Below are 11,297 nucleotides of genomic sequence, written 5' to 3' on the forward strand. Positions count from 1 at the left end.
ACAGTACCTCCCATTTTTATAAGCCAAATCTATAGACATACCAAATGATATACGTATGTTTTGTAGAGGGTCGTGTTCTTGAATTTTCGATGTATTAAAAAATAGGAAAACTAATAAAAATAGTTTGAAAACTTTGAGTTTTAACGATAAGGACAAAATAAAGGGTAAAGTGAATAGTATCATGATTGACTTTTTAGTGTAAAAATGTGATTTTTCGTTAAAATGAACAGTACCAAGAGCTTTTCGTTAAAGTTCCCTTAAAAAATCTCTTAAATTCTATTGTTTTAATCTTCTGTCTCTACATAATTCTTAGACCATTCCAATGGAAATGTCAAATTATAATTGATAGCTAATATGGCAATTTGAAGTCTAGTGTTACATTTTGTGTTTCTCCAACCAAATTGTCAAATATTATTTTCTGATTAATGTAGAGTTTTAAATGGTTGTATTTATTAAAAAAATTTGTTGGAACACAAATTTCTATTGGTTGAAATGTTAGTGTCACAAAGGACCCACCTTTAAGCTAATCAAAGATAAATTTGACGTTGATATTAAATTTCACTTCTAATCACAAAAGGTTCAAATCCAGTTAGCAAATAACACTTCGGTTAGAATGATTTTTATGTCAAATATGCACAGTGACATCTCCACCTTCAGTTTGACAGTTGAAGACACTCTTAATAGTTTGGAGGTTAGTGTGTCTAGCAGCGAGAAGAAGATATTGTGAAAGCTCTTGTGACACAATCCGAACACGTTACTTAAACTCACTTTGGTAACTTAAAAACATGGAGAGGATCCTCTTCGGATCCTCTTTGTGAGGACTCCAAGGATTCTCCAATTACGTCCGTTCATCGTATATCGTGCGGCCAGTTTTAATCAAGTATTATTTATATTCAATTTTAAATAAAAAAATTTACAATAATTTCAGACCATACGATATACAATGAACGGACGTACTTGAAGGATCCCGAAATTCTCATAAAGAGGATCCTCGTTCAAACATGAAGAGGATCCATCCTCATTCTTAAAACCATTCGTAAGCTTTTTCGTTGAACATTGTCAGAAAGTGCTATGAACTCTTATGTACACAATTTCAAACACACAATAAGCTTCTTCTTTTTTTTTAGTGCGCGATAGAATGAGAATATGCAGTTGATTCGATTAATTGTTGTAAAAAGGTATTAATCATATCATCAGTTGTATCGATCATTGTCTTCAGTTGGAATTGAGATCGGAAAGCATCAAGTCACATTTTGAATTCATTATTCATAGATCGATAATATTCCTGTAGCAATTTGACCCATGGATTGCTTTTCGGACATTCCAATTTGCTAGATGGGGACACATGCTAATTGCCACATACATGTATTTATATATGTGGGCGGATTCACGGTATCATTTTTTTACACAATTTTTTACACATGTTTTTTTGTGAGGCTAGCTCCGTAATGTATTTCAACGATTCGAATTATTAAGATATTCATTTGTAGTGAAGGAAATTGACGAATACAGTTTTGCAAAGAAACCCTAAAGCACTTAATCTAACTGTGATATAGTTTCGGATTTGGATGACTTTTGGTAAACACGATCTTTAAGAGAAAAACTAAAAAACAGACGGTTCAGTTCATTTTGAAATACGTTACAGAGTAAGCCCACAAAAATACGTGTCAAAAATTGAATAAAAATGTAGTGCCACAAATCCGCCCATACATATATCGATGGAAATTGTGATTTGGATCGGAGTCATGTTGTAATCCCACATCATGTTGTATATATTACACTTGATATTATTCTGTTACGTATTATGTTTTGTGTTTTAGTTGACAAGAAAGATGAGAAAACGAGATGAAACACGACATGACATGTAAAATCTACCAATAAGCTTGAGCTTATATATATTAGACACAAAAGCTAACGGATTAGGTTTCTAAGAAAACTTTCATACATGAGGAGCACGATAAAACTCGACATGTTGCCAGGTCTAAAATTAATAATTTTATTTCAGTTGAGCTGAAAAATTTTCAAAAAGTTCCAGCCAGATTTGCATCAAATGTAGGCAACAAAGTGTTGCAACTTTTTATTTATCATGGTATAAATATTAAATATATGAAATTGCATCAAACCCTTTTCACCTTGACATGATAATTTCTTCCTTCATGGCAAGGGAGAGAGCACTAAGACTTCCCCCAACTTCCACTCTCACTCCGGGCATTGCTATTGCTCTACTCCCTACAAACCCACCTTCTCCTACACTGATCTTTCCAAACTTCACTTTCCCCTCATCACCTTCATATATGTGTCCAAACAAGAGAGCTTCTCGTCCCACGCACCCGCCTCTCTCGATCTCCACCATTTCCGGGTTTAACAACGCTCCCATGCTGTCTACATAAGCGCCTTGGTCCAGCTCAATCTCCGAACCCATAAGCTTCATCCACAGAAGGAAGAAAATTGACCCGCTTGTCATTTCTGCGAAATAGCTCCCAACTAGGGTTCTAAATGCCTGCCATGTAGTGTCCAAAAAGACCCCTATGCTCCAAATGTGCACAGTTTCGCCTTCTTTCTTCTTTCCGACTAGTAACCATTTAGCCACAACGCAAGCTAATCCGGCCAAAAGACCCGAAGAAACCCAAAACAAGGGTAACAACCAATGTAGAGTGATTTTTTGAGCATTCTTCAAGTGGAGAGTCCAGTTCAAAGGAGCGTAGATTACTAATGCCAGCAGGAAATGAGGCAGCACTGTTTGTAGTAGAGGTTGAGCAAAAGTGGCCCATAGAGTCTGAAGCAAAGTTCTTTCCAACGTCACTTTTTGCGCATCTTTCTTCATCAATGATGCTGCCATTGGACAACCCGAAAGGTCTACTTTGACATCGGACTGCTCTAGGAAGATTTTCCAAGCCTCTGGAAGGGGTGCACCGTTCCTCAGGTGCTGGCATATCTCATAGATCAATGAACGTCCATGATCAATCGAAGCACTCTGGGAGCATGATGAAGCTCGGATGACATCCACTTCATGGCATCGAAGAAATGGATTAAAGTCCAACTGTTCTGATTGTTCTGCAGATAGATTATGGTTGATGTTAACCTCTCCAACATCAATATATGGGAACTCAGACTCACTCCATGGTTTCGTGCAGTCAAGTGCAATGTCACGGGCAGCTTCATCATGTGGAACTAGCCGGACCTGTAACTGGAAAATATAACGGACTCCTTCAGTGTTCACACGGCTTTGGAAATCTTTAGCAAGGAAAAGTAGAGGACGAGTATCATTATCATTCCTCGGAATTGCACCTGTATCAGGTGGAAGAATTCCAATTGGCTCCACCTTACCAGCTTCCTCACCAATATTCTCATCAGAAGGCCTCAACTTGAACTTGACATACATTTCTTGTCCATCTTCGAACCGGAACAGCCTGCAGATATTTGAGTAATAATGTAGTTCAGCATATGAGTTTGCATGGCGCAAGGAAGTCCATACTGCATCCCGCACATGTGGGGCTCGCTTAACATACTCCTCCCGTGCAGGAAGCCCACAGACAAGCCATGTTGCAAAATCTGCAATTGTGCGGGCGTAGAATGCCTTTCCTGTCTTCAGTGTCAGGTCAAAGAGTGAAGACTCACTACTTTCATCTGAAAGTATTCTTATAGCTGCACCCCGTGCATCAATCCTTGCATCATCATCAGCGCTCAAGCTGTTGCTATGCCGAACTATGACAGGGTAGCTCTTTCCTGGGCCGAAGATTTTGTGGTCTGGCAAGCCTTTGATGTTGTCATATATCTTCAAGGTTCCCTTCCCACTAACACCAATTCGATGGAAATATCTTGACTTAACCTTCAGAGTTGTGGCAGCCAAATTTGCAGCAAGGTTACCGACAATTTTCTTATATTTCATGTCCATCTCTTCTATTCTATCCTCCAACGAATGCATGGTGTTCTTGATCATCATTGGAGTTTGAGACCCAATGTAAACACCACCTGCTTTGAGCACTGAATTCACCGGTGCTACTGACAATGCACCAAGAATAACATCTTTCTGAAGAACTGAACCAGGAAGGACCACACTTTCACTCCCAACTACTGAATTATCATGCACCTCAACTTTCCCACTAACAAACCCATGGGAGGAATAATACCCAGCAATGATCCGACTGAAATCACCAAGATGGACACCAGAACCGAGTGAAACCAATTTCAGGTCTGAAATTGGGTTGATGGCCCTGATAGAACAATGTTTCCCAACCTTTGCACCGAGAAGGCGCATGTACATGCAGAAAGCTTCGGTTCCAGACAGAAGCTTCGCAAATCTGTGGTGGCAGGCAATGGTGATTCGGTGGCAAAGCCACATTCTAAAATGGGTTGTCTTTTTCTCTTGGTTACTAGAAATAAGACGGGTCAAGGCGGCTGTGAGGAAGCTGAGTACTATGCCATAAGCCAAATAAGCAACTGCCATTGAGATGGATGAGTAGATTATGCCTAATGGGACATTAGAAAACATGGTGGCATACGCTATGACGGTGTAAGGCATCCAGTGAAAGGCCCCAAATAAGCAAGCAAATGCAAATTCTCGAGGAGAAAGAGGCTTCTGAGACAGCCAAATGTAGACCAAGTACACAATAGAAGCTGAAAGAGTACTGAGCAACCCAACTATGTAGATTCCTATGAACTGGTAAAGAACCCCATCTTGAGTTTCCTTTGTAACATTTGGCGGCATTTTACCCTGAAACATGTATAAGAAAAATATTGAGTTGATATTAGTTTCTAAGTTTCATTGCATGAAAAGCGTTCACGAATTAATAAAAATAAACTATATAGCGGTGTTGTACATCGAATATCTAAGGAAATAAAAAAATTTAATTCCAAAATAATTACGAGTTAAGGAAAATCTAATCATGATTCAGAAAAAAGATTAGAATTCATGATGGTTGGATAAACATGCAGCAGAAAGGACACTTACATTTTGAAGATTTGTAGCCTTGGCAGCAGATTTGCCTCCCGATTTTTGCAAGGCCATTACTTCAAGGTCTTCTCCCAAAATTGTTCCCTTTTGGACAACCGCGTAGGGACCAACTGACGAGTTTTGGCCAATTCTTATTGGGAGGAAGCTTAATACTCCATTCTTCACTTCATGACTTTGAATCAAAGCCCCTTCTGCGATCACAGCTCCATCTCCAATCGAAACTAGAGACGGGTCTGTTATGTCAACTGTGTCAAGAAAAACTGAGGATCCAATCCTAGCTCCAAGCATCTCGAACCAATACTTGAGGAACATGGTTCCTCGCAGATGCTCTGCCAAAACTTTCGAAGCAACTTCGTGGGCCTTGTAAAGCGCCCACCACTTAACAAAATCCACTGACCAGATGGAAACCTCGGGGTTCAGGGCATAGTTTGGTTTTAAGAAAGAGTTCCCCAAGAAAGCAATTGAAACACAGGTAGAAAGTATGCATAAGATCCAAGCAAGGGGAGCAAACGTCAGAAGGATCAAATAATCTAAGTAGGGAATTCCTTGTACCAATGCATGGGTGGCTGAGACGCATTTCATAAAAGCAGATACTGATATGTAAGCGGGAATGGAGAGCATAAAAGCAATGTAAACAAGAGCCAGAAGTTGGAAACACCAGATCACCAAGTGGTGAGATTCCGGAAGTTCCATCACAAGCTCAGCGGAATCAGTCTCAGTCTCAAGATGTGAAACATTGGATGGAGTTGTTGACAGTTGAGGTTGAGAATTCATTACCAGATTCTCCGAGAAGCTTGCCAAGTCTGCAATGCAAGTTGCAGTGAAAATATCCACAGCTCCTACTGGCACTCCAAGAAAGTCAGAAAGTTTTTGAGCTGCTCTAACCACACCAATTGAATCGATTCCATAAGACACTAGACTTTCAGTGTTTGAGATTTTGTTGATTGAAATACCAGTCTGCTCGGAAACCAGGCGTTTCAAGAAGTCTACAATATCTTTATTACTTATCTTGGGGCTTGGTGGTGGAGAACCTCTCACAAACTGAGGACGAGGGGTTATTCCCTCCTTGCATGTTCCTGTAGTGAAGGACCGCATCAGTTTTTTCTTTGTTAGAATTGGTTCTGGAACGACATTCAATGTTCCATCAATAAACTGTTGGAGGCACTCAAATCTTTTGATTTTTCCTGACGTTGTCTTACTAATGGTTTTTGGCCTGATCATCTTAACAAAAGCAACGGTAACCCCATGTTCTTCTGCAACACGAGCTTGAATTTGTTCAACAACATCCTTGCCAACAGGTTTACCGTCCCTAACCTCCGCAATTACGACCAAACCAACCTGGTCAGCATTATCTGGAACAGAAATACCTTTCATTGATAGGATTTCCATGGGAACAGAAATGACAGCGCAACAACCTGGACGTACAACTTCTGCTGCGCTCTCCACTGTCTTCTCTACATCTGCCGAGTAAATGTTCCTTCCAGCTACAATGATGAGATCCTTTATTCTTCCAGTGATGAACAATTTTCTGTCAATTATTCGTCCTAAATCCCCTGTTCTAGTGTAGATACGTCCAGGATGGTCAGGAAGCTTGTTTCTGTAAGTATTCTGGCTTAGTTCTTCCCTACCCCAGTACCCAATTCCAGCACTGGGACTGCTGATCCATATCTCTCCTTCCTTTCCCGCTTCTTTGAGCTCCTCACCACTCTCTGGATCAACTACTCTGATGTCAACATCTTCATCGCCGGGATTCACATACCCACAACAAACTCTTCCTTGCCAATCTACCATGATAGGCTTCCCTTCACCATATGCACAACTGACAAACACACAATTTTCTGCCAAGCCATAGCCAGGTGCCATCACCTCTTGAGAAAGACCAAAAGGACGAGTGAGCTCGACAAATCTTTTCAGAGTTTTCTGCCTAACTGGTTCAGCAGCAACCATCAGGAATTTCATGGAAGAAAGGTCGTATTTCCCGTTCTTGTCCGACTCCAGCCTTCGAATGACTAGCTCAAAGGCAAAATTGGGGCCAGCACTGTGAGTAGCCTGATATTTGCTCATGATTTGGAGCCACAATAATGGGTTCCTGATGAACGTCAATGGGGAAAATAAAACTGCAGTTCCACCACTAACAAGAGCTGTGAAAAGTCCTCCGATCAGCCCCATGTCATGGTACTGAGGGAGCCAGCTAACTAGAACCGTCTTTGAGGTGCTGTTGTATCTCTTTCGCATCAACTTCACATTATGAATGAGCCCACCGTGAGTTATCATGACTCCTTTAGCATCACCGGTCGAACCTGATGTGAACTGCAGAAAGGATACTTCATCGGGCTGTGGTTCAATTTCATCCTTGAAATCCTCCACAACCACGTTCTTGGAGTTCTTAATCCAAGAATCTGTATGTAACCAAGGAAGATTGGGCCAATGACCTGAGGATTTCGGCTTTTTAGCTGTCAATGAGATCATATTTTTAACGGAACCTGCCTGGACAGCCCAGTGAAAACTAATGGTAGAAAGAATTGCCACTGCACCACATGATTTAGCAATGTTTTCAATCTTCAAAAGTGCTTGACCGCCTCTTTGTAAAGGATCTGGAGGTAGAACTGGGACTGGTAAGACGTTTGCTCTTAAGCACCCAAAGAAGGCATCTACAAAGTCGAGACCTGGGACATGGACCAGGAGAACCCTGTCACGAGGCCTGATTACTGGTTTCTTGCATGTCAACAGCTTTTGAGCAATGCAAGAAGCATTGGCATGAAGTTCTGCATAAGTTTGCTGGCTCATTACCGCCCCTTCTTCATTAATCCAAATATAGAGTGCCTTGTTTTGAGCGACTCCGTGAGCTCCCCAGTGCTTCAGATAGCCATCGAGGGAAGACAGATTCGGGAACTCCACTCCTGGTACTTCAGTCATGCATTTAGGGCTTCCTCCCCACCGTTGTTGCAAGGTAAACAAACTCTGCAAAGAGACATGTTTATACTATGTAAGGAATTTATCAACTTTGAATTTTCAATGATTTCATTTTGATCAATTATTCGTCAAATTCAACACTTAGATGCGGGGTTACCTTAGCATAAGGAAATTTTGGCACAGAATTGTCATTTGCAAAGTGCTTGCAGACTAAACCCATAGCATATGACGAATTTCTCTCGGTCAGTTCAAAAGCCATAAGACCGCCGACATAGTAAGTGTTCTTGAAGCCTTGAAGTTCAGATTCCAATTTCTCATAAAATCCATCCTTCATCTCTGTATAGAAATAATTAAAATTAGCATTCCTAATATGCAGGGAGATATGGCGTAAAAGCAAATCATTGGCGTACCTTGGCTGCCAACGTGAGGAAAATACTTAAATCGTCGTTGGAGAACCACCTCCATAACTTCTGCTCCTATAAGTTTAGCAGCATCAATTGCAAGCTCTGTCACAGTAGGTCCCGTAATATCAACAGAATTTCCATAAGACCAGAATAACAAAATATCAGTGTCAGCATAGAATTTCTGCATTGCAACTGGATTTCCGATTGTTGCAGGATTGCTCATATATTCTTCAAAGTAGAAGAAACCGATCAGCATATGTTCTATTCCTTTAACCTTCAAAACTGTAGTGTAGTAGTCAATTGTCTCTACTTTGCTAAACAACTCCTTCTCGACATCACCCATCTCCATCACTTCACTTCCATGTTCTGTTACGAGAATTCTTCATTAGGCATATCAAGAAGATAAAAAGGAATTGCAATGATAATAATCGAAGAAAAAAAATGGAAAGGGAGTAATAAATAAACCTGTAGGATGTGAAGGTGATCTGTATATTCTTCCGCTATTCAAAGGAAAGGAACCAGAAATGATGATCTTATCAAACTCCATAGATTTAACTTCTCCATCACAACTTTTTACAACAACGCTGACACTATCAGAATAGCGTCTGATTTCCAACACTTCGGTGTTGCAGTGAACCATTGGGAGTGATTTACTGATCTTCTCCCAAAAACTTGTATATCCACCTTTGAAGCGGCGAATTTTACCAGCCATGGAAGTTCGTGTAAACTCATGAATGTAGGCATATGGCATGTCTTGAACAAATCCATAACCAGAAGCAGTGTATCCATAAGCCACGGATTTGGGAACAGAACTAAATCCTTGATGTTCAAGATATACAGGAGTTAAGTCTGACGCATATTCACTCACAGCATGGACCCCAATTCGACCCGACTTTGCTGCCTTATCCTATCAAAGGTAAAATCAATATTGCCGAGCGGAGAAATCAAGAAACTAAACAGGGTGTAAGGTACTAGGTATCAACCTGGAGTTCTAAAGTCAGTGAGATCACAGATACATAATCATCTGCAACTTTTATATCTTGATACTGCCCTGATTTGTCAATAAGCGCAAGCTTGTGGGAGTCCATTTCATCTAGTTCAGACCCAGTCTCCTTTGCCAAGTGAAAGATGACAGGGGCGCTGTTTGCAGCAAGAACTTGGCCACCAAGATCATAAATTTTCCCTGTAAAGGTAGTACATGTTGTCAAACTCAATTGCATAACAAAGTAGGCATAAAAGACACCATCTTATATTTCTAACCTTCAATATCGACTGATTCACACATGCCACCAACGGTATGGTGCTTCTCTAACACGGTCACATTGCTGTAACCAACCTTCACCAGTGCATAAGCAGATGATAAACCACTTGGACCACCGCCTACTATCCCAATTCTTGTATTCAGTGGAAGGCATGGATGCAGCCTGGAGAACTGGTCCTCTACTGATTTTCCAGGGTCCATCTCCCTTGTTGTTCAAGCCTTCTGGCTGTACATATTGAGATCAAATAACAAACTGAGTTCAACTTTGTTCTAGTTCTAACTCCCAGTTACAGGTACACAAGATTGTCCATAAATAGCATAAGGTTATAACTACAGTTGGTGATAAACCCAAATCTACAGTTCCAGAAACCGAACTCTTATGTGTATCATTGTTTGTTATTACACGAAAACAAGGGCATTTGTGCAACTATCCAGTAAGGACAGCGAGAAGAACAAAGAGAATAAACCGATGTTGGAAAAACCTGATATTTCAAATGAAGCTCAAAGTCTAGAAGGCTGAAATTGGAGCTAGGTACATATTCTTAGTTTTTATAACTCATACAAGATTTCCCGTGCAGATAGTCCAACAATGCATACAACAATGAATGAATAGAACATCTTGGCTTACACCATTTATTATTTCACAAAGTAGAATATGTTATGTAAGTTTCACATTTCATGCATAAACACAGCACCATGTGCTTCGAAAATTCTCTGTCAGACTCAATAGAGTATGAACTGATGTAACAATCTGACTTTTGGAAATAAGAACAGGTCATTTTCGTGAGAAGATTGGATGGAAAGTAGAAAATGGAAGGGTCGATTATGAAAAGAAAAGAGGGGAAAACCAAGAAGTTGTTCCTGGATTTAGACACTGTCTAAGCAATCAATTGCAAGTATTCAAATTTCATACATTGGTACAAAAATTAGTTATACTATGTTTCTGAAAATTCTCCGTCAAACTCAATAGAGTACAAATTGATGTAAAGAGCCGACTTTTGGTGACAAACACAGAAGGTTACCCCAAGTGCTAATTGCCTAGTCTATAAGACTGTAAAGCTCCATGTGCCTCTATCCATTTGAACTGTAGAATAGTTAAAATTCGAGTAAAAATGGCAACTAGGCTGAAAGCATGCTATTCATACATTTAAGAGTTGAATAAGAGAGCACAATAGTTGTTACATCACATACGAGCGAATTACTTATCTTCTGCATATAGCAAAAATGCAGACACAAGGGCAAAGACTAGAGAGGTGAATGAAAACATACCTTGCACTTGTGAGAAACGGACAGATTGTAGAATATATAGTTTACGCCTTCCAAAGGCTGCAGCTTGATCAACTCACTATACGAAATAGTCCCTGAAACACCATTACCACCTCAAGTTCAGAAAACAAACGCGGAAACAATATCGAAAGAAAGCACAGATTTGCACACACCCTTTTAGCCTCACATACCAGTTGTACACCAATCCACTCCACAATATACATAGCCAACACATTACACACAAACACGAAAGGAATATCGAAAGAAAGCACCGATCTTTACCCACCCATTTAACATCAGAAACTAGTTCTACGCTCCAATTCACAATATACAGCCAACACATTACAACACACTACTCCTTTAGCTAATCTACTCTCTTTCTGACCAAAGATCAAACATTTCTTAAGCATAAATTTCCTCTGCTCCCTGTAAAGATAAAGAATTGTTAGATTGTGACAAGTGTCAAAAGAGGAAGGGATAAGGTGGTTATGATAGTTAA

At 40.1% G+C, this 11,297-nt stretch overlaps 3 protein-coding genes across 3 annotated transcripts; all 3 read right to left on the reverse strand.

The window, feature by feature from the left end:
• Nucleotides 1-1,980: 1,980 nt before the first annotated feature.
• LOC139189601 (uncharacterized) lies at nucleotides 1,981-4,708 on the reverse strand. Its single transcript, XM_070808612.1, has one exon. The coding sequence runs from the start codon at nucleotides 4,706-4,708 to the stop codon at nucleotides 2,129-2,131; it is 2,580 nt and encodes an 859-aa protein (XP_070664713.1). The 3' UTR covers nucleotides 1,981-2,128.
• Nucleotides 4,709-5,727: 1,019 nt separating this feature from the next.
• LOC139189247 (uncharacterized) lies at nucleotides 5,728-7,870 on the reverse strand. Its single transcript, XM_070807821.1, has 2 exons — nucleotides 5,840-7,870; nucleotides 5,728-5,757 (listed from the first exon to the last, which is right to left on the reverse strand). The coding sequence occupies exons 1-2, from the start codon at nucleotides 7,868-7,870 to the stop codon at nucleotides 5,728-5,730; spliced, it is 2,061 nt and encodes a 686-aa protein (XP_070663922.1).
• Nucleotides 7,871-8,640: 770 nt separating this feature from the next.
• Nucleotides 8,641-9,733, reverse strand: LOC114819426 (uncharacterized). Its single transcript, XM_070807822.1, has 4 exons — nucleotides 9,532-9,733; nucleotides 9,255-9,454; nucleotides 8,737-9,178; nucleotides 8,641-8,651 (listed from the first exon to the last, which is right to left on the reverse strand). The coding sequence occupies exons 1-4, from the start codon at nucleotides 9,731-9,733 to the stop codon at nucleotides 8,641-8,643; spliced, it is 855 nt and encodes a 284-aa protein (XP_070663923.1).
• Nucleotides 9,734-11,297: the final 1,564 nt, after the last annotated feature.

This window comes from Malus domestica, chromosome 11, assembly GCF_042453785.1.
Source record: "Malus domestica chromosome 11, GDT2T_hap1".
Taxonomy (NCBI): domain Eukaryota; kingdom Viridiplantae; phylum Streptophyta; class Magnoliopsida; order Rosales; family Rosaceae; genus Malus; species Malus domestica.